Source organism: Kickxella alabastrina, assembly GCF_025024165.1.
Source record: "Kickxella alabastrina strain RSA 675 chromosome Unknown BX661scaffold_20, whole genome shotgun sequence".
Taxonomy (NCBI): domain Eukaryota; kingdom Fungi; phylum Kickxellomycota; class Kickxellomycetes; order Kickxellales; family Kickxellaceae; genus Kickxella; species Kickxella alabastrina.
Genome location: NW_026251491.1, coordinates 1 through 20,871, shown reverse-complemented (window position 1 = coordinate 20,871; position 20,871 = coordinate 1). Strand labels below are relative to the sequence as shown.

Sequence of the window (20,871 nt, the reverse complement as noted above, 5' to 3'; positions counted from 1 at the left end):
AGCAGATGAGCACTCCCTTGGTGGTGTTCTCTGCAATTCAGGCTATGGTCGCACAACAGGGCATGTGGACGGATGCCAGTGTGCTTGTGTTTGATCCTCTCAGGTACTTCCAGATGGGGCTGCTCGGCCAGCTGGCTGCCTACATTTGGTACTTGTGTGGGCTGGATGCAGATCTCATAAAGAGTCTGGGCATCTGGAGCAGTGCTGTGAATATGGATGTTAACGCCATGGTTGCATCATAATACGTGTTTGTTGGTGGGGAGAATGACGTGCACTATCGCGCATGCAGAAAACTACTCAGCTGTCGCAGGAGCACATAATTTGCATGGAGGACATCAGCAGTGAGCACCTGCGGTTCAGCACAGTGAGGAAAGCCCGAAGACTGGGCGCACTGTATGGCAATGACCCAAGGGCGGCCAGCACCGGTGGGGATTTCCCCTTGGGGCTGCGCAACACACGGCTGTGCAGTCTGCTTCCAATGATCCAGATGATGATGGGTGTGCTGGCAGGCTCACTGCTGGTGGCTGGGCTCGAAATGCAGTCACCAGAGACTGTGCAATGCCTGGTCTATCTACTGCGCATCCTTGGCTGTGAGCTGCTGCTGGTGCTGCGTGGCTTGGCGTTGTATGCCTTGGCTGCTATCAACGTGTACATGCTGTGCCGCAGCGACGCGTTTGGCTTGCTGCATATGTGCGCTAAGTACCTATGCTGAGACACAATGTTGGCTGCTGACTTGGCAGGTGAAGTGGAAGAGCACAAGAAGTGCCTTGTGGATGAGCTGGGAGGGAGACAGCAGTGGTTGCTGGAGGGACTGGGCGTGTGCTTTGATGATTGTAGAGTTTTTATAGTCAAGTATTTCGAAAGGTTCCCAAAGGTTGAACTGCTGGCTGTGGCGCAGGTTTGGCGAATTTCACACGCAGTTCACAGTATATCGGTTTGCGGCCAGATGGCAGACGGGTACCAAGATGTTTGCCTCGGCTGGCAATGATATGGGCATCGACGGCTTTGGGAATCTTGAGCTAGTCGTGAACGACTCAGGACTATGTGGTACTGCCATTGACTGCATTTTCACAGAGGTGCTGAATCAGGTGCCTGCTTTGGATTCCTTGTTTTATTGTCTCAGGATCAAGCCAGCATCTGCTGCTGCTGCAATTGTCTATAATGCCGCTGCCTCAGTAGACGATCCCCACTTGTGCTTGCTGTAGTGCCCATCGTTTAGTGTGCTTCTCGGCAGAAAAACAGTATGAAGCTCAAGCTGGAGGTTTGAGTTTGTCATGGCCACTACCTATATCCGGGAGAATGCTAGTGGGAAGCACAGCTTTCATGTGTCTGCTCACTAGCCAGCTGACGTAGGTCGAGTAGTGCTTGGATTGATGTGGGCTTCCCCTCGAGAGTGGTGAGGGCGGCAGATATGATCTCCGGAGCATCTCCTATGATGGCATGCAGATGTGGAAATGGCATGGTATGGCAACAATGCCTGCAACATTACTGGCCCTGGGCAAGCACATCAATCAGTATGGCGAGAAGTGGGAGGCTAGGTATCTTATTGGCATGGATATTGACTCAGACTGTGGCAGTGTTGTGTTTTATCGACATGACCAGTCGATGGGTAGGGAGTTTGGAAGGTGCGCGAGTGAGTTTGACGCTGTGGACAAATACAGGTAATGGGTTCACTGCTGTCTCACTCGCATCGGAACAAGGGCTGGTGTTTTTGGAGTCTGATATTAAAGAGAAAATGCCGATGTTGACCACAGTTTTGCAATTGGCATTCTGAGCGGAAAATGTACATTGATTGAGCCAACACGCTCACTGCAATACTGTATTCATTACTAGAGACACTATTTGAAATGTTGAAACGCACACTAATAATTGTGTATATTGAAAATGAATGTGTACAAAATGTGAGCTAAGCTTGTCCGACTAATTTTTCTGCTGAAGGCCAGCTGGGAAAAAATCTTGGGAAAACAAAACCAGCATAAAAGGAGCGAGTAAATTGGCAGACGTACTTTGGAATGCCAAACTCGAGTTGGAATCTGTCCTTTAAAAATGGCAACTAATACGTGCTTATTTAATTATTTTTTGGCATGTAACACTTAATACATATTTAGACAGCATTAAATAAATATTTTACAGGCATCGGAATGTGGAATGAAGCAACTGACGTTGTGGTCATATTGTCAACCGGGTAGTTCTGGATTTTTGCATTTGTATATTGTATATTTTTTATTAGTTCGATCTCACCACAAAAGAAAAATAGATCCATCCAGCAAAATAATCAACCAAGCCAATAAAACAAAAAGTAAAGTAAATTAATACAATCTGGTAGCTGACCACACCATCCTGTCCATCATGGGCTCTGTTGCAGACCTGGGTCTAATTAATTGCCTGGCGGTGGAAGTGTCTCCCAGGATGCTAGTAAGGCTTTTAAACTCGAGCACTCGATCTTCCAACCACAGCGAGAAATATTACAGTAGATTAATATTTTTATTAACAAACATCTAGATTCCCATTTTATTGCACTTTTCACAATTACAAATAAATCTGATTTGTCATTTTTTTTAATTGGTGAGCATGGGGAGTAAATGTTGTTCGTAGCTTATTTATTGCTATTTTCATTATTTCAATTCAAAAATAAAACAGTCCCCTTCCAGGTTGCATGCTGGTCCGCACAAACGTTAGATACCTAAAGCAAAAACCATTCTGCAGCAAATACACGCGGCTCTTGCACACATCGCGTCCTGACGACAAATCCATAAGCCAAACCAAGAACAAAAAAGCATCAGCCATGGAAGAGAGTCCCAGCGCCGAGCGCAAGGTAGAGATCAGCGAAAACCTGGAGGAAATCCGCGATGCTGTTTTGGCAAGCAGGTCGTTGAACGTTGTTGCACGGCTTGTGGCAGTCAGCAAGTACAAGCCGGCGTCGGATATCATGGCAGCTTACGAAGCAGGACAGCGCCATTTTGGCGAAAACTACGTACAGGAGCTTTCTGAGAAGGCACCCCTGCTGCCATCCGACATAAAGTGGCACTTTATTGGACGTCTGCAGAGCAACAAATGCAAGGCACTTGCAGGTAAACCCCAGTTTTGATAACGTGTCCGATAGCCCTGTTAACAAAAAAAATTGCAAAGAGGTTGTGCTTTTTTTCTTAACCAAACGGTGTTACTTTTGTTTTTTTGTCTGCTGTGCACGCGCCTGGTTAGGCATTCCCAATTTGTGGGCAGTCGAGACGATCGACAGCAGGGCAAAGGCGCTGAAGATGAACGATGCCTGGGGAAGTGCCGGGCACGCCAGCCCACTGAACGTGTTCATCCAGGTGAATACAAGCGAAGAGGAAAACAAGGGCGGCGTTGAGCAGCACGAGGTTCTTCAGGTGGCCCGGTCGGTGCGCGAAGCATGCGCGAGTCTCAACCTGCTAGGCCTGATGACTATCGGATCGGTCGAGGGCTCGCACCAGCACCCCAACCCAGACTTCCTGGCGCTGGTCAGATTGCGCGACGAGATCAAGGCCGACCTGGGCGGGCCTGAGCTTGAGCTCAGCATGGGCATGTCGGACGACTTTGAGCATGCGCTGGAGCTTGGGGCGACCAACGTACGCGTGGGATCAAAGATCTTTGGAGGCCGTCTGCCAAAGACGGCCGCCGCGTAGTTAAGCACTTTGCATTCGATCATCTAAGCCCCCCGCTGTGTGGATGGCGCGCGGAAACTGCTTTTATTTCCCCCCTAGATTTTCTGTGGTTAATCTTACAATTAATATTAGGTGTGAGAACGTTAAGTGTGACTGCTGCTGGTACAGAGATTGCTGCGGCTGGCTGCGTAACACTCTCGCTCCACTCGCGTGCATATCTGTTTATCTGCACTTCCTTCCTCATCCTTGCTCTCACGCACCAAAAGATCGCTGCTGTTTTGCCGACATTTGCTTTTTAAACTTTGACCGCGTCCAACCTTGATTTAAGCAGGATTCAAGCGCAAATAAATCGCGCTCCGCTCTGGCACCCGTCACAAAATAAAAATGAAATGAAATCCAGCCAGCCAGCCAGCCAGAAAAAAAAGTGTGCTCGAGCGCAGCAGGGTTTGTTTTGCCACCGTATACTCAGACGTGTGAGAGCCGCCGACTTCTCTCTTTTTTTCGAGCGGCAGAGAGTCCCGCGCCAATGCTTGCTCTGTGTCGATTTATCGACTCATCGATCGACTTGCAGAAAGCAGGCGCAAATCGCCAAAACCCCGTCCATCTCGCACGTGCAAGCGCGCAACTCGGTGGTACAAAGATCAGTTTTATTTGCAAGCGTGGCCACCGCTCAACCCCCATCGATAAGTATATATTAGGGTGAGGGGGGGGTGGGGTTAATGGGAGGGAGAAGAATGCCTGAACGCGCTTCATGGCTTTCTCAGCCCCGCCACCCCTCGCGCGCCATCAAGCCAGAGAAAGAACCTGGCCGCTTGCTTGTCGCCAGCTGGTTGTCGTGCTTTTTTGCTCATTGTTGGCTATTTTTCTTTCTCATTCATCAAAGCTTTTATTTTCATCAAATTACACGCCAAATTCTCTTCAACGACTAAATAAACACGCCTTAAAGCCCCCATCTTTCCGACACAAAGCCAAATGGACAGAAGCCCGAGGTACGTTGGTGTTGCTGACTATTCTGCTGGACGATGGCTACTGCTAAAGCAAAAAAAGCCATGCGTCAATAGAATAGAGCTTCCTTATTTGTTTTTTTGCTGTGACGCTTCAAAAATGCCCCCCCCCATCTTTGGCTGCGTATATGTGCGCTTTAGCTTCCATTCTGTGTACATGCAGGCGCAATGCACGCCCGCCTGTTCGAGTTTGTCGAAGGGCTGGCGGCATCATAATCAGCGCCAGCGCCGGCACCAGCATCAGCGCCAGCGCCAGCGCCAGCGTCAGCAGAGGAAATCCTCTGTGCATTTGCAGCGGCGTCCCTTAATTTCACCGCCATCCACCAACCCTCACTGTTTTTCGCTTGCCAAAAGCCGGACCTGCATCTGAAGCGGAAATGGCCAAAAAAAGCCTTGCTTTGGAGCGCAGGATAAGGGGCGCGCGATGTAAGCAGATGCGGCATGACGCACATGATCCAGGGCGCGCGTTCATCGCCTGCGAACAATGGTCTTAATTGCCGCTCACTCCCCCTGTTTTCCCACTTCTTTTTCCATATCTACACACAATGCACACACGCAGCCCAATTTTGTTGCGCAGACACAAAATAGACAATGACGTTGACCTGGTTGGTGAATGTGCCTGGGGGAAAAACGAGCTGCGCGCATTAATTTGCACTTGCTACGTGTGCATATTGCTTGGTGCTTGTTGCTTGTTGCGTGCTGCTTAGTGCTTGTTGCGTGCTGCTTAGTGCTTGTTGCGTGTTGCTTGGTGCGTAGTGCTTGGTGCTGACGATATGGCGCTTTGACACGCTCACGGCACATATAAAGCAAAGTCTGGTGCAGGAGCACATCACATTTCTGCTCTTTTCCACAATTGTATCATTTATATTTCATTTTATTTATTTGCTTTGCTCACTTTATATTAACTTCTGTTGCTAAAAGCTCTTTTTTTTTATTCTCAACTACTCAAATGGCGCACAACTCTGGCTACTTTAGCACTACCATTCCCCTGAACACGGCCAAGGCGACCACGCCCGGCATGCACGACGCCAATGTTCCGGTCGCACAGCCCACGTCGCTTAAACGCGTCGTCTCGGGAGCCGCACTGAAGGAGCTCCTTGCCAGCGGCACGAGCACGCAGTCCAAGACGCCGTCCAAGATCGATAATGTGTTCCAGAACTACTCGCACTCGGAGATCTCGCGCGACGCAGCCACCATCAAGAACTCCGTCGTCATGCACCTCACGGCCACCTTCCTGCGCACGCCGGCCAACATGGACTCGGGCGACGCATACCTCGCCAGCGCCTTCTCGGTGCGCGATCGCCTGCTGCAGCGCTGGAACATGACCAACGAGTACCATGACCGCGTGAACGCCAAGCGTGTGTATTACATGTCGCTCGAGTTCCTCATCGGCCGCACGTTCGACAACGCGCTGCTCGCCCTGGAGCTGCGCAACGAGTACTCTAAGGTGCTGGGCGATGTCGGCTTCTGCCTCGAGGACATCATTGATGAGGAGCGCGACGCAGCGCTGGGCAACGGCGGTCTTGGCCGCCTGGCAGCCTGCTACGTCGACTCGATGGCCTGCTCGGACTACCCTGGCTGGGGCTACGGCCTGCGCTACAAGTACGGCATGTTCCAGCAGCAGATCATCAACGGCTACCAGGTCGAGGCGCCCGACTGCTGGTTGGATTCGCCCAACCCCTGGGAGTTCCCGCGCCCCGATGTCACCTACCCTGTCAAGTTCTACGGCCACCTGGTCCGCGTGCCCGACAGCAAGCACCGCTTCACCTGGGAAAGCAACGTCGTCTACGACGCCATGGCCTTTGACGTGCCGGTGCCCGGCTACGGCACGAACAATGTTGGCAACATCCGCCTGTGGAGCTGCAAGACCAACTCGCTGTTCGACCTGAACAAGTTCAACGCAGGCGACTACGCAGGCGCCACCGGCGGTCAAGTCGCCGCGCAGATCCTGACGGACGTGCTGTACCCCAACGACAACACGAACGAGGGCAAGGAGCTGCGCCTGCGGCAGGAGTACCTGTTCTGCAGCGCCACGCTGCAGGACATCGTCGCGCGTTTCAAGAAGACCGGCAAGCCGCTCAGTGAGCTGCCCGACCTGGCGGCCATCCAGCTGAACGACACCCACCCGACGCTGGGCATTCCCGAGCTCATGCGCATTTTGCTCGACGACGAGGCGCTGACCTGGGACGAGGCCTGGTCGATCGTGACACGCACCTTTGCGTTCACCAACCACACCATCCTGCCCGAGGCCATGGAGAAGTGGCCGGTGCCCATGATGGACAAGATTCTGCCTCGCCACATGGGCATCATCTACGACATCAACCTGTACTTTTTGCAGAGCGTCGAGGAGAAGTTCCCCGGCGACCGCGACCTGCTGCGCCGCATTTCAATCATCGAGGAGTCCAACCCGCAGCAGGTGCGCATGGCCTTCTTGGCGTGCGTCGGCTCGCACAAGGTCAACGGCGTCGCCGCCATCCACTCGGACATCATCAAGCAGTCGATCTTCAACGACTTTGTGACCGTCCAGGGCGAGGACAAGTTTATCAACAAGACCAACGGCGTGTCGCCGCGCCGCTGGATGAACGGCTGCAACCCTGACATGAGCGCGCTGATCACCGAGGTCGTCGGCGACCGCACCTGGATCAACGACTTGACCAAGATCAAGAAGCTCGAGGACCACGTGGCCGACGACGATTTCCGCACCCGCTGGTCAGCCGCCAAGCAGAAGAACAAGCAGCGCCTAGCCGACTACATCCTGTCCACGACCGGCATCAAGATCAGCGCCGACGCACTGTTTGACGTGCAGGTCAAGCGCATCCACGAATACAAGCGCCAGCTGATGAACATCTTCAGCGTCATTTACCGCTACCACTGCCTGAAGCAGATGACCCCCACTGAGCGCGCCAAGGAGGTCAGCCGCGTGGTGATCTTTGCTGGAAAGGCCGCCGCGGGCTACTGGGTGGCCAAGCAGGTGATCAAGCTGATCAACTCGGTGGCCGAGGTCATCAACGCCGACGCCGAGATTGGCGATGTGCTCAAGGTCGTGTTCATTCCCGACTATAGTGTGACTGCCGCCGAGTACCTCATTCCGGCGAGCGACATTTCGCAGCACATCTCGACCGCCGGCACTGAGGCGTCAGGCACGTCCAACATGAAGTTTGTGCTCAACGGCGGCATCATCCTGGGCACGGTCGATGGCGCCAATATTGAGATCGGCGAGGAGATCGGCGAGGAGCAGATCTTCTTCTTTGGCTGCCTGGCGCACGAGGTCGGCGATTTCCGCCACTACCTGCGCTTCCACCAGCCCAAGCCGGACGAGGCGCTGCAGACTGCCTTTGACTTGATCCAAAACAACACCTTTGGCGACGGCGCCATTTTCCAGCCCCTGATTGACTCGGTTCTGCGCGGCGGCGACGTCTATTTGTTGTCGGTCGATTTCCCGTCCTACATCCAGGCGCACAAGGCCGTCGAGGATGCCTACCGCAACCAGGAGGAGTGGGTGACGAAATCCATTCTGTCAGTCGCTCGCATGGCCAAGTTCTCGTCCGACCGCTCGATCCAAGAGTACGCCGAGGAGGTCTGGAACATTGAGCCAGTCCGGGTCACGAACTGAGGGAGCCACGAGCCGGTTTTGCATTGCTCACCTTTTTCTATTTATTTTTCTCCTTTAGTTTTAAGTTTAAATCCATCGTATTTTTTGCTTCATATTTCGTGATCAGCGATAACACAGGCAGTGGGCAACAACGATAGTGCCATTGCGCCATTGCGCCATTTCACAATTGCTGTATTAGTAATCGGATTTTGTGATTGCACTTTGCCCTGTTTGGGCCGAGAAAGGCCGCAAAATCTGCAGTGAAGGGCAGATACTGGAAATGCGCAGCAAACTGGCTCTCGTACTATTTTTGGGTGGGGGGGGGGGGAGAAAACAAATGGCTTTGCGATGACGACTGCAAACATAAGGGTCTTGGCAATGGGACGAAGGGGGCTGATGGCTGATGTGAATGTGAATGGCTGCTGCTGGCTGCCACAGCGACAACAAATTCGCTTTTAAAAAAACCCTCCTCTCCTCTCTGGGGCCTTAGGTAGTCCAGATGCTTCGATCACAAGAAGCATATTCGACCAATAGCGGCAAAAGTATTTTTCCCCTCTGCGCACTTGATTCGAGACACAGAGACAATTTTGCTTGTTTGTGGATGGAGACTGTAAGCGATTCGGGCGGGGGAGAGAAAAGAAGAGGGCGATTGGTCTGGTTGCAAAAAAACAATATAAGTGTCGGTACGAAGATTAAAGCTTTTTTATTTGAGTGTGAGTTTCACATACAGCACACACAACAAAAAGGGCAACAGCGGGTGTCAATACACATTAAAAACGGACCCGTGACATTGTTGTTGAGGATTTTGAACTGTAAGACGGATTTTGTGCGCTCAAAGAAAAAAATCCAAACCCAAACCAAACCAAACCAAACCAAAGCTTAAAAGGGGAAAGGGGAAATTGCGTTTCCAGACTTTTGCCCTCACTATTTAACCAGCTTTACCCTCTTTTTTTGTTGGTCATTTTTCTCTTCTCTGCTTCTCATTTTTTTAAAAAAAAAAAACCACTATAGCCCCCCCCCTTAACTCACTTTTTTACCCTCTTTTTTATATTTATTCTCTCATTTGCTCTTTATCGTGCTAATCTGAGTTTTATTGCCAGGATTTGTCACCTTTTTTCTTCTACTCTACTTTTATTGCACTTTAATATACCACACCAGGTTGTGCAACTTTTTTTAAGAATGGAAAAGAATCAGGATTCGCAAGCGACGGAATTGTGCGCCAACAAGTGTGGCTTTTACGGAAACCCGCTCAACAACAACTTGTGCTCAAAGTGCTTTAAGGAGACTCAGCAAAAGTTACAATCACAGCAGAAAGGTACGTTACATATATATTTTTTCGTGTGAATTTTACCTCAATTTTGTCGAATTGAAGAGTTGGTTGCACTGTATTCTATGCTTTTTTCCAGCGGTTTATTATTTTATTGTGTGATAATTTTTTCTTTGAATAGTCATCATATTTTCCCCCCTCGCCTTTTTTTCTTTCGTTCACCAATATTTTTCTCCTTACACGTATGCCGCTGCAAGCCTCCAATAATCATGCCTTTTATTTTGCTCAAGCGTCTCCTTCTGCATGCTTGAGCAGGTGGTGAGCATGTCAGCATATAGTGGGCAGGCACATGTCTTGGGAGGAGGCGAAATAGGGATGCGCGTATTATTCTTGTTGGCCTCCCCATCCCACGTGAGGCCAGCAGGACTGTCTTTTTTCTGAATATGAAAACTCCTATGCCTTGGCCTTGGCTGGAGGGCGCCACGGGGGAGCTGCCTCCTGTCGTCATGTCACTTTGTAGCCATTGAACATAGGTGCATGTATTTGACTAGATACCCTTTGTTTAGGCGGCATGGGCGCTGCTCTCCCCAGAACTCCACATTTTCACCACTGTACTGTACTGTACTGCACTGCACTGCACTGCACTGCCTCTTGTTTCTTGCTTTGTTGAACTGACATTGTGCGCTAAATATTCTCGACTTTTCCCCCCCCTATTCTTTATCTTTTCGCCCCGTTTGTAGATGCCAGCCAAATAGTCGAAGCTACCGCCGCCGCCTCAGCAGCCATACAGGCGCAAATGCCCATTGCATCTGTGGCCACCCAGGCTGAGGTGCCCTCTACAAGTGCCGCCGCTATGGATGCCAGCAGCAATGTGCCCGCAATGGACTCAGCAATGGACGTCGACTCGCCATCATGGTTAGAGGAACCCGCGCACGCCAACGTCGAGTCGATCATTGAAAGCGCTCTTCTAAACATTGCGCCCGAATTGCCCTCGAGCTCAACCCCCGGCTCTCACGCACAGTCGCCGCTCTTGGTTGAGTCATCTGGCATGCTGACCCCAAGGAAGCGGATACAGACCAACAAGGGTCGCTGCCTCCAATGCCGCACGCGCGTGCCGCTGGTCAAGCAGACCGTCAATAAGTGCCGCTGCGGGTATGTCTTCTGCGACGGTCACCGCTTTCACGACCAGCACAGCTGCGACTTTGACATTGTGGGGCGCGACCGCAATGTCCTTGAGAAGAGGAATCCCAAGCTCAACGAACTTCCCAAGGGCGGACGGAGCTTCAACCGCATCGACTAACCATGCCAATGCAACCCTGCCACCACAATCAACCACTGTTCTTTTATTTTTTATTACACCCCTAAAGAGCTTGCATGCTGGCATCGAGGCTTGAATCCTGGCTTTGCTTGTTTGTCTCCCTTGGATGTCGCATGTGTTCTTTTTTTTGTTTTTTTTTCTATTTCCTTTTCTTTCCTTCTTTTTTATGATTCTATCTCATTCCTTGCATTTAAAATGTGAAGATCCAGAAAAAAGTCCAGTAACGCTTGCCAGAGTCAAAGGGAAGAGTGGATGGACTTGGACTTGTAGTTGGGGAAACAATTTTGTGCAAAGGAAAAGAAAGCCTGGTACAAAGTCAAATAAAATCAAGTCATGCAAGGGATAATCCTTGCCGTTTGTCACGATCGACATCCAAGCTGTGTCACATGGTGCGACTATCTCAACATGCGAAATATGAAAACCGGTTGGTTTGTTATTTAGTACGGGAATCAGCGAAAATAGGAAGCCAACACATTCCAACCATCAAGCGGACAGGCTCGATTGCTTGCCTGGTGGGCGGGTAGGTTTTATTGTTGAGCGCAAAAGAAGACAGAAGAAAGAGCATCGTTATACATTGAACAGAGTCTTACTGTGCTCAGGCTCATCACCAGCTTGTCATCCGCCAAAATGACAGAATCGACAGCTCACCCTTGCTGCGTACACACTCAATTGAACCGTGATTGTTTTTTCCAGATTACAAACGTCGCCAATCTGATCAACCCCTGGCCCGGCTTGCATTTCTCGCAGATTGAGAGTTATTCTCTCGTAGATTTTTTGTCTTAGTTGAGGACCAATTTATTCTTCATTTTTCCTTCAACTAATTTTCGATTTAATACACCGCTGCATTCATAAACAACACCTTTCACATTGCAACTATTCATCACTTCAAACAAATTCAATACTCGCTTTCATTTTGACAATGGTAAGCTGGCGCATTTAACTAGCCAGAGAAATGTCGCACGCATATACTGAAAATTCATAAAAAATTGTTGTTTATGCATAATTTTATGCACAATTCAAAGCTGCTTGCTCAAACACACATTCTGCAATTTTTGTTACAAATTAGGGTGATAACAGCAACTCAACCACACCACTTCGCAACCAGCGGCCGACACTCATCGAAATACCAACTTTAAGCAACGGAAATGTACGAATTCGAAAACAACACAAATAAATGCTAATTATGCGCTATAGGCCTCTTGCTTCTGTAAATTTTGCTATACTTATGCGTACGTGCTAAAATAATAGACAACATACTAAAAAAACAATCAGCGTATTGATGATTGCGTTTGCCTTTTGACTCACGAATAGCCTAGCGTTTCGGCAAATGCGTCTTCACACTCGGGCAATCAGCGGTCGCGGTCGCATAGAGGTTTAGTCTCGCCAGCGAACGCCTTGAGGGGAAATTCTCGATTTCAAAATATCAGCCAAGTCGCCGGATTCGACCGGCAGCACAGTGGGAGGCGGAGAAGTGACCGCGTCAAGAGGCTGGAAGGTACAAAACCGTACTTACCCTTGAGCCCTGCGCAAGTCAGTCCGAAATCCAAGTCAGACATTTCAGATCCCTATTACACACCGGAAGATTTAATTAACACTAGGTATGCCAGGCGAACTAGCAAACCGAACACACCCAAGGTCGATGGATCGGTCTTTGCTGCGGCCTCTCGTGCGGCGAGCGAGAAGACGAATAAGGATCTGCAAATTCCCGACGACCAAATTATGGAGATTAACTCGGACAACAGCTCCGACGAAGAGACCGTCACCATGGGCCGCGTGTCGACGCTCAGACAGCCAGATTCTAGCGATCTTACCCCGGTGCCGCCAATCATTACAAAGAGCGTGGAGAGGACGGTGGACGGATTCAGCAGCCCATACAGACCGAATACCTTGCGACTGGCGAGCATACACAGCCCTGGCACTCCAACCAAAATGACCTCTGCGGGTGCGCCCAGAAGATCGTCTGGGTTTGGAATGCATATGCTGTTCCCAACCGTCGAAAAATCAACCCACCCGGCTACCAAGGTTGTTGACCGCCTGCGGCCGAAGAACCCTACGCCTGCCGCTGCTGCTGTGACCAAAAGTAACGAGAGTGCTATTCCACAAGTGAAGCCCTCGGTGGTGCCCATCACACGCCGGTCAGCTGAGGTGATGGGCCAGCTGGCGAACTCAGATAAAGGAAAGGAGACGGTTGTCACCAGTGATAACACCTTTTCCTCGAAAAAGTCGCGCGCACAGATGGCAGATAGCTACAACCCTATAATAAAAGAGCTGCTGCCAAAAAAGCCTGTGCTCGACCCATATGCGGTCCCGCAGTCGCAGTCATACTTGCCGCCTCCCGCCTTGGAAATGGGGCAAAATACATTGAAGCCGTACCTCAAGCCAGCCGGCCGTGCCGCGACCAGGATGTCGGCCCAAGCTGCACCGTTAAAGGCAATACCTCCGAAATCCATTTTGCTGCAGGGAGTTCAGATTGGGAAGTACTTTCAGGCAGCCGACTTGAACTTTGGAAGGCCCATTTCAGATCATTTGCGCCTCCACATCAAGTTTGTACAGCAGTGTTTTGAGATTTCAGGCCTGCGCGATGGCAAGGAGCGCATGCGATTCAACGCCAGCGAGATCGACGCGATGGAGCACCGCGAGCAAGACGCTTTGGCCATTTTGTGCATAATGCCCAAGGACACCATGGAACAGCTGTTTGAGGAGTCGACGTTCGACCCGAGCAGTCCCAATAAGGAACTGAGCCAGATTGTGTTATGCTGGTCGACCGAGTCGACAGTCAATAAGCAGATCATGTCGCTGCTCTTGTCTTTGCTGAAGGGCACGGTTGCCACGTCTCCACTGGATATTGACATATACAAGAGGTACGTCGGCGAGTTTACCAAAATGTCCAGCATTGACCTGATATCCTCGTCTGACGACGAGCGCGCGGGCCTCGGTAAGCGGGACGACAGCAACATTGACAACGATGGTCTTGGGTTTTTGACAAAGCCTACGCTGTTTGGTGGAGTGATTGGGTCGTCTAAAGCGGCTACGCCCAGCTCCAGGCGCAAGTCAACACCGTCTCGGTCAAGCATTTGGAGCATGGTTTCCACTGGAAGGCCAGATAGCCCGTCAAAAGGCCGCTGCGACAACTCGGACGATTCTGATTCGAGCATGAATGTGTCCAGAACCCGCAGCAAGAGACGCGGAACTATGGGGCCATCCATTGGAAATTCGACTCCGCGTGTTTTTTCTTCCATCTATAACAAGTCGGGGTACGAGCTACGCAATACCACTCGAGTTACCATATCTGAGCTGTCGCCGAACGAGGACGCTGAGCATGGCGACTTGGTGCTGTCCGACAACGACAGGAAAGCCGAGGCCCTTCAGCACAAATACCGGTGCTTGGACCAGACACGTCTGTTCGAGTATCCACCAGGTGGCGCCAAGCGCATCTCAGTCACTGGTTCGGACATCTCCCGGCTGTTCGCGAACGAGTTCCTCAACGACACAATCATTGAGTTCTACATGCGGTACATCAGCGAAAACCTAAAAGTCAGCGACCCCGAGCTGTTCGAGCAGTGCTTTTTCTTCAACACCTTTTTCTTTCGCAAGCTGTCACATCTTGAAAAGAGTCTTCCGCCGTCAGGGTCGAGGGAGAACCCATTGGAGCAGGTACATGGCCAGCTGAAGAAGTGGACGGCCAATGTGAATTTGTTCGACAAGAAGTACATTTTTGTCCCAATCAACGAGCGCCTCCACTGGTACCTGGCCATTATCGCGAACCCTGGGGAACTGCTGAAAAGGGCGACCATTGTCGACGACGACAAGAGCGATTCGGCTGTGGGCAACCCAGGCGGGTCAGCTGAAGAGCCCATCGATCATCCAGCTGAGGATATAATCCCCAAAGATGACGCCCAGTCTGACAAGGATGTTGACATTGAAACCCGGACGATTCCGACCAGCCGACCAACACGCTGAGCGAATACTTTGGGATCAAATCCTCGTCAAAAGCAGTCGCAAAGTCGGTTTCCGCGTCCAAGCATGCTAATGGAGATGCCGAGATGAGAGGGGCCTCTTCACCACCACCCGAGACGTCAACTGAAGACCTGATAAGGGCAGTTGCCGCCGCTAAGAGGCTGAAAATGGCCAATCATGAACAAGGTCCCTCGAGTTTGGCGCCCGTGACTGCACCCTACAAGATTGTCGACGACGTGGATATGCTCAGTGACGACCAAAAAGAACGCTGCAAATCCGCCAGCCCGCGCTCGCACGATGTTATAGACTTATCGTCGCCCTGCCCAAACCCGCGCGCAGGCGACAGACCCAGGACCAGGGGCACCGGCTTGACACAAGTCAAGCCCCCAGTGGTATCTTTAGAATTCATGGGCGAGGTGGTGGATATCCCCAAGTCTAAATATAAAGACCCACTCACGAGGCCGAGCATCATTATATTGGACTCGCTCGGCAGTAAGCACATGCAAACATTCCGCCTGCTGCGCGGATTTATGAATGCGGAAGCCAGTTCGAGGTACAACGTCAACACGTATTTTGACGAAAAAGGTAACTACGCAAAGGTGCCGCTCCAGACAAACAACTGCGACTGCGGCGTATTTTTGCTGCACTACATCGAGCAGTTTTTAAAGTCGCATGCACAGATTATAGAGCTGGCTGTCAACAGCGTCCCAATACAAAATTGGTTCGAGTCCGATCTGATGAAGCAGAAGCGCAGCGATATGCTGGCATTGGCGATTAGGCTCAGCGACAAGCACTCGTCGCAGAAGCAGAAGATCGAAGAGCCGGCATCACTGGACCCGCGGGCTGAGACCAATGTCAGCAAGGTTGAAAACAGCAGTGGCTTTGCGATGGCCCCGAATCCAAAGGTATCCGAGTCTCGGCCCAATGAAGAGCCCATTGACTCGACCATGGATACAATCCCCGAATCGCCGCCTGCCATCGCATAGTTTTATAGACCACAAGGCTGTTTGGCACACTTTGTTTCCTTCAATTGCACACTTTTTTTGCTTTTATTGTTATGTTAAATCAAATAATATGCTCGACTGCGTTTTGCTACTTTGAAAACAGCGACTTTACAGCCTTCTTGTCCAGCTTCCCCATGAGATTTCGCGGCAGCGCGTCAACGACACGCAGCAGCTTTGGGGACTTGTAGTTCGCCATGCGATCGTGGCACCACTCCTTGAGCCCAGCGATATCAAGCGAAGTGCCGGGCCTGAGGGTCACAGCAGCAGCCACAATTTCGCCCCATTCCTCGCTAGGAATTCCAACCACGGCGACATCGGTGATGATGGGGAGCTCGAGCAGCTCGCGCTCGATCTCCAACGCCGAGAGCTTGAACCCACCAGACTTGATTATATCCACGCTTTCGCGGCCCATGATGTAGTACAGTCCATCTTTGTCGCGGGTGCCGATGTCACCAGTGATAAACCACCCATCAGTTGTAAACTCCTTGGCGGTCTTTTCAGGCAAGTTATAATACTCGTGGAACACATTGGGTCCCTTGACCTGGATCATGCCCGAGGCTCCCGGCGTGTCTGTGACATTGACTCCCTCGCCATCCACCAGTCGCACCTCAACGCCAGGCAGCGGCTTGCCGACCGCTCCCATCTTGCGGGCGGCCGGGTTCAAGGCATCGTTGGACAGTGCCATTCCGATTTCCGACATCCCATAGCGCTCGAGCATCGCTTGCCCCGTGGTCTGCTGCCACTTTTTGAACACTGACGCTGGTAATGCCGCCGAGCCCGAGATGGTCAGGCGCAGCTTACCCATTGAGTCGCGGGCGGCGCTCTGGCGCGCTGGCGACATGTCCTCAAGTGCACTAAGCAGGCGGGCGTACATCGTGGGAACACCCATGAGAACTGAAATGTCCTGAGGGCCGTCAATAACCCGGTTCCACACCCTTGACTTGTCAAACTTTGCCATCATCTCGGCCGTTGCGCCGGCCCACAGGGCGCTGCACAGGGCGACGACAATGCCGTGAACATGGTGCAGCGGCAGCACATGTAGCAAACGGTCGCTAGAAGTCCATCCCCAGGCATCATACAGGGCACCGACTTGTGCACCAATAGTCGCGTGCGTGTGCACCACACCCTTGGGTTTCCCAGTGGTTCCGCTCGTGTATATGAACAACGCGCTTTGGTCCGCGCTGATCTCAGCGTCAGCCCCACGATCGCTGGGTGTTGTATCAGCCAGCGCCATGATCACATCAGAGCTCAGCAGCTTGACCGATCCACCCAGCCTGTCGAGTACGGGCTGGATGTTTTTCAACAGGGAGGGATGGCAAATGATTTGGCACGCCTCCGCGTTAGTGATAAAGTACTCGAGCTCGCGCTCCGGGTGCATCGGGCTCAGGGGCACCACAGCGCCGCCGGCAGCCCAGATTCCCCATTGGACTGCCGCGTACTCGTAGCTGTTGGGCATAAGCATGGCAATGCTCGCGCCCTTGTGGTCCTTGCTGCCCAGGGCGGTCCGCACCTTGTGCGCGTCGCTTAGAAGTTGCGCATATGTGTAGGATCCCGAGTCATCGACGATTGCCACCTTGGCACGCTCGGATGGTGCTGCAGATAGGGCGAATTTCTTGGCTGCGGCAAACATGGCCAGGTTTGCTAGGCTGCGGCGCGCTGTCTTGTGCGGGGCACTACTGAGTTGCTGGCCGCGCGACTTTGCTGCCAGTGCATATTGCGATCTGAATAGGGCGCGCCCAATCATTGTTGGTAAAAAAAGTTCAAAGTTGATTAAGCGAAAAATTGAAAACTGAAAAGGGGTTCAAAAAGCATTGAGAGACGATGGTAAATATATGTGCGTTTTTGAAAGCCCTTCCTTCAACTGCCATTTTATACAAAGTGCTGCGTACCCACGCTGCACGCCACGCTAAACGATAAGCCTGCCTGCCCCCTCCCTTCATATCAGGCGCAATTCCGCAATCAGCCACCAGTATCTCTGCCCCGTGCAAAATGACTGTGCGTGTCATGCGCACAGATAAGCACTGAGATGCTGTGCATTTATGAGGGGTTTTTTTCAAGCTTGCAACCGTATTCATCCAGCAGCTCACGTGGCTCAGCCCTTTTATTTTTGGACCGCAAGATGGTGTAGATCAGTGTTTTTAAGCGTTTGGCATTTTTTGTTTTTGCCCAAACTGAGCCAGCCAGCTGCGATTTTCATTTTCATTTTTATTTTTTTCCACTTTAACCCCCATCCGCTGCTCAGTATATCACACCACATTCTCTTTCCATGGCAAACATCTGGACAGCTACAAGTGACGGCGATTTTGCTCGCGTGAGAGAGTTGGTTGAGGCCGACAAGGCCCTGGTCAACGCAAAGGACGAGAACGGCTACACGCCAATGCACGCAGCCTCATCGTGGAAGCACCTCGATCTATTAAAGTATCTGATCGACAACGGGGGCGACGTCAATATCACTGACTCCGACGGCGACACGCCCCTGCACATCTGCGAGGACAAGGAGTGCGCACTGCTGCTTCTCGAGCACTGCGCGGACCCCAGTGTTGAGAATGACGAGGGCATGACACCCGTGCACACCACGCTGGAGAACGAGGTTGTCGAAGTCACCGAGGTGATCTGCAAGCACCTCGACATCGCTGTGCCGAAGCTCGAGGAAGTTGTTGAATCCGAGCAAGCCGAGGGATCGGTCGACAGCATCACTGATGCCAAGCTCGAGGACCTGTCAAACTGGCTGCTGCAGAACGTTGACGAGAACAGCGAGGGGGACGAGGATGCGCTGCGGGAGATGGTGACGCGGTATGTTATGCAAAGCCTGCGCATTTCTGACAACAAGGATGATTCCGAGAACACCGCCACTGCCACTGTTGCAACATCTACTGGCAAGGTGTCTCAGGACGACGACTCTACATCTGACTAGTGGGGTGCTATGAAAAGCGAATACAACGCCATTATTTAAACTGGAGCCTCTATTTTTAATAGAAATAAAATTCAAAATATTACATCACTTAGCGCATCTTCTGCCGCTTACGCGCACTGGCCGTGCTGCTGCGCGTGCTCTTCGTCCGGCTTCGAGATACAGGTGTCGACGGCCGACCCTTTCTTTTGCGTTGCACTGGCGACACACGCCCATCGCTGGATTCACCTTCGCCCTCATCTTTGGCCTCGACTTCGACTTCGCCTTCGCCGTCACCATCAATTTCATTTTCAACTTCGGCCTCGGCCTCAGCCTCCGACTTGGGTTCGGAATCAGGCGCCGGTGTGGCAGTCTTGGGTGTCGATATGGCCGAGGCACCGCTAGTAGTTCCTCGTTCAAGGTCATCGTGGTCGTCTGGGTCATCAACATTGGCCCTCTCGACCATCAAGTTTCCAAATTCAGCCCACGGAAGCGTAAACTCCGAGTCTGCCTTTCGCCAAAAGTGCGGGTCAGATGTGTCAATCTCTGCACCAATGCTGGTCGCTGGGATGGCGCTGCTGACAATATTTTGTTTGCGCTCTGTTCCTGCTCTGTGGCCACTGCGTGCGCTACTGGGCTCGTTAATGTCGCTGCCATTGTTCTCACTTTCAGAGCCAGAATTTGCCTCTTCATCCTCGCTACCATCGCCTGCTGATACCACTGGCATTTTATCGCATTTGCCCGGCTTTATCCTGTTTGCTGCAGAGGTGGCCAATGCCGGCTTTGCACCAGCATCGGCATGCTCCACATCGCTCTCCTCATCATCGCTGTCATCATCCTCTTCGTCGTCAATCTCGTCGAGCAGACTCATGTTGAACAGAGTTTCTAGGCGGCTCTTGATTTCACTGATAGAAATCTCTGCGCTTCCTAACCGGCCGAGCAGGCGCGTGTAAATATTGACTATGCGAAAGTTTTTGTGGATGCCAACCGGTCGTAACCCGACCATCGACATGTACAGGGCCAATTCAGCCTCGGGCGTCCATAACTCGTTGGACGTAGACATGTAAAAAAATAAGCAGAGGGAATATGTGTGGAATTGGATATCGTACGGACACGCTGAAAGCTGGCCTTTAATTTCCAAAGCGTGCCATTGTGCAAAAAAAACGCGATTGCGCCAAATGGTTTTGACAATTTATTAAATTGAGTTGCGGGAAACATCACGTGTAAGAAAAAAAGGAAAAACAAATTTAGAGCTCGTCCTTTGCACGATCGGCGGCCTTGACCTCCTCCTCCTCCTTCTTCACCTCAACCGGCTCGCTCTTGCCGAGGAAGACATTAAGGACATTCTGACGAATGGTGAAACCGTCGAGCTTGCTGGCACTGACAGCACCACTCTTGACAATGTTGGAGAGACGCTCAGCCTCCTTGCTGGCAAAGTCAGAGGCAGAAGCCATCTTCTCCATGACCTTGAGATAGTATTTGGCAAACTTGGCCTGGGTCTTGTCCTTAGCCTTGTCGGCGGTGGCCTTTGCCTTGGCAATCAGCTTGGTGCGCTGGGCCTTGGACGCAGCAATGTACTTGCGGGCAATGGCATCCAATGCCTCGAGACGGCCGGCAGACTGATCAAGCAGGCCTTCGGTGGTGCGCTGAGTGCCCGCGTGCTCGTTGACAAAGGCAACCAGATCCTCGAGACCGCGGCTGCCGTCGTACTCAATGTGCTCGACGTCCTTGCCAGCGGGGAAGGCGAGCAGGGTGGGGAAGCCCTGGATGGGGTACTCGCCCTTAATCTTGGAGTCATCGCTAGCGTCGTAGTTGGCAATAACAACGTTGTCGTCGTTCTGGAAAACCTGGGAGAGCTGCTCGTAGATCGGGGCAAGAGTCTTGCAGTGTCCGCACCAGGGAGCGTAGAACTCCACCAGGACAAACTTGGACTCGTCAAGAGCCACATCCTTGAACTTGGCGTAGTCAAGAGCGGTGACGTATGAAGCGGGCTTCTTGATGAGTGGAACAATACCAGTCTTCTCGCGGACAAAGTCAGAAAGGGATTCGAGATCACGGCCCTTCGTGTAGTCCTCGGGAGTCTTCACGTCGCCGCCCTTGGGGAAGAACTTGAGAGTGGGGAATCCCTGGATCCCAAACTTGGTGCCCAGGTCGCGGTGGTCATCGGCATTCACTTCGGCAATGACGATGTCCTTGGCATGCCCAAATCCAGC

At 51.8% G+C, this 20,871-nt stretch overlaps 9 protein-coding genes across 9 annotated transcripts; 6 read left to right on the top strand and 3 right to left on the bottom strand.

The window, feature by feature from the left end:
* Positions 1-332, top strand: BX661DRAFT_185900 (uncharacterized protein). Its single transcript, XM_051536898.1, has one exon. The coding sequence runs from the start codon at positions 6-8 to the stop codon at positions 240-242; it is 237 nt and encodes a 78-aa protein (XP_051389842.1). The 5' UTR covers positions 1-5; the 3' UTR covers positions 243-332.
* A 2,453-nt stretch (positions 333-2,785) lies between these two features.
* On the top strand, positions 2,786-3,647 carry BX661DRAFT_145239 (uncharacterized protein; the record flags this gene model as incomplete). The annotated part of the gene is made up of 2 exons (XM_051533100.1): positions 2,786-3,071; positions 3,202-3,647. 2 exons carry the CDS (start codon positions 2,786-2,788, stop codon positions 3,645-3,647), a joined length of 732 nt encoding a protein of 243 aa, XP_051389841.1.
* Positions 3,648-4,461: 814 nt separating this feature from the next.
* On the top strand, positions 4,462-8,524 carry BX661DRAFT_52654 (glycosyl transferase). The gene is made up of 2 exons (XM_051539228.1): positions 4,462-4,615; positions 5,606-8,524. The coding sequence occupies exons 1-2, from the start codon at positions 4,599-4,601 to the stop codon at positions 8,241-8,243; spliced, it is 2,655 nt and encodes an 884-aa protein (XP_051389840.1). The 5' UTR covers positions 4,462-4,598; the 3' UTR covers positions 8,244-8,524.
* Positions 8,525-10,537: 2,013 nt separating this feature from the next.
* BX661DRAFT_145286 (uncharacterized protein) lies at positions 10,538-10,789 on the top strand (the record flags this gene model as incomplete). Its single annotated transcript, XM_051533106.1, has 1 exon — positions 10,538-10,789. The coding sequence occupies one exon, from the start codon at positions 10,538-10,540 to the stop codon at positions 10,787-10,789; it is 252 nt and encodes an 83-aa protein (XP_051389839.1).
* A 664-nt stretch (positions 10,790-11,453) lies between these two features.
* BX661DRAFT_52567 (uncharacterized protein) lies at positions 11,454-15,261 on the top strand. The gene is made up of 3 exons (XM_051539227.1): positions 11,454-11,729; positions 11,874-11,954; positions 12,119-15,261. Exons 1-3 carry the CDS (start codon positions 11,727-11,729, stop codon positions 14,765-14,767), a joined length of 2,733 nt encoding a protein of 910 aa, XP_051389838.1. The 5' UTR covers positions 11,454-11,726; the 3' UTR covers positions 14,768-15,261.
* A 540-nt stretch (positions 15,262-15,801) lies between these two features.
* Positions 15,802-17,586, bottom strand: BX661DRAFT_185887 (long chain fatty acid CoA ligase). The gene has a single exon (XM_051536897.1). The coding sequence runs from the start codon at positions 17,510-17,512 to the stop codon at positions 15,857-15,859; it is 1,656 nt and encodes a 551-aa protein (XP_051389837.1). The 5' UTR covers positions 17,513-17,586; the 3' UTR covers positions 15,802-15,856.
* A 355-nt stretch (positions 17,587-17,941) lies between these two features.
* On the top strand, positions 17,942-18,731 carry BX661DRAFT_164660 (ankyrin repeat-containing domain protein). Its single transcript, XM_051533339.1, has one exon. The coding sequence runs from the start codon at positions 18,035-18,037 to the stop codon at positions 18,680-18,682; it is 648 nt and encodes a 215-aa protein (XP_051389836.1). The 5' UTR covers positions 17,942-18,034; the 3' UTR covers positions 18,683-18,731.
* BX661DRAFT_185885 (uncharacterized protein) lies at positions 18,732-19,805 on the bottom strand. Its single transcript, XM_051536896.1, has one exon. The coding sequence runs from the start codon at positions 19,719-19,721 to the stop codon at positions 18,771-18,773; it is 951 nt and encodes a 316-aa protein (XP_051389835.1). The 5' UTR covers positions 19,722-19,805; the 3' UTR covers positions 18,732-18,770.
* A 100-nt stretch (positions 19,806-19,905) lies between these two features.
* Positions 19,906-20,871, bottom strand: BX661DRAFT_185884 (thioredoxin-like protein; the record flags this gene model as incomplete). The annotated part of the gene is made up of 1 exon (XM_051536895.1): positions 19,906-20,871. A coding segment is annotated over one exon (966 nt), but the record flags the coding sequence as incomplete, so codon positions are not given.

Coding starts and splice junctions, on each gene's coding strand:
- BX661DRAFT_185885 (XM_051536896.1), bottom strand. CDS start 19,721: ATGTCTACGTCCAACGAGTTATGGACGCCCGAGGCTGAATTGGCCCTG.
- BX661DRAFT_164660 (XM_051533339.1), top strand. CDS start 18,035: ATGGCAAACATCTGGACAGCTACAAGTGACGGCGATTTTGCTCGCGTG.
- BX661DRAFT_185887 (XM_051536897.1), bottom strand. CDS start 17,512: ATGATTGGGCGCGCCCTATTCAGATCGCAATATGCACTGGCAGCAAAG.
- BX661DRAFT_185900 (XM_051536898.1), top strand. CDS start 6: ATGAGCACTCCCTTGGTGGTGTTCTCTGCAATTCAGGCTATGGTCGCA.
- BX661DRAFT_52567 (XM_051539227.1), top strand. Junction 11,955..12,118: donor CAACTTTAAGCAACGGAAAT/GTACGAATTCGA, acceptor ACTCACGAATAG/CCTAGCGTTTCGGCAAATGC.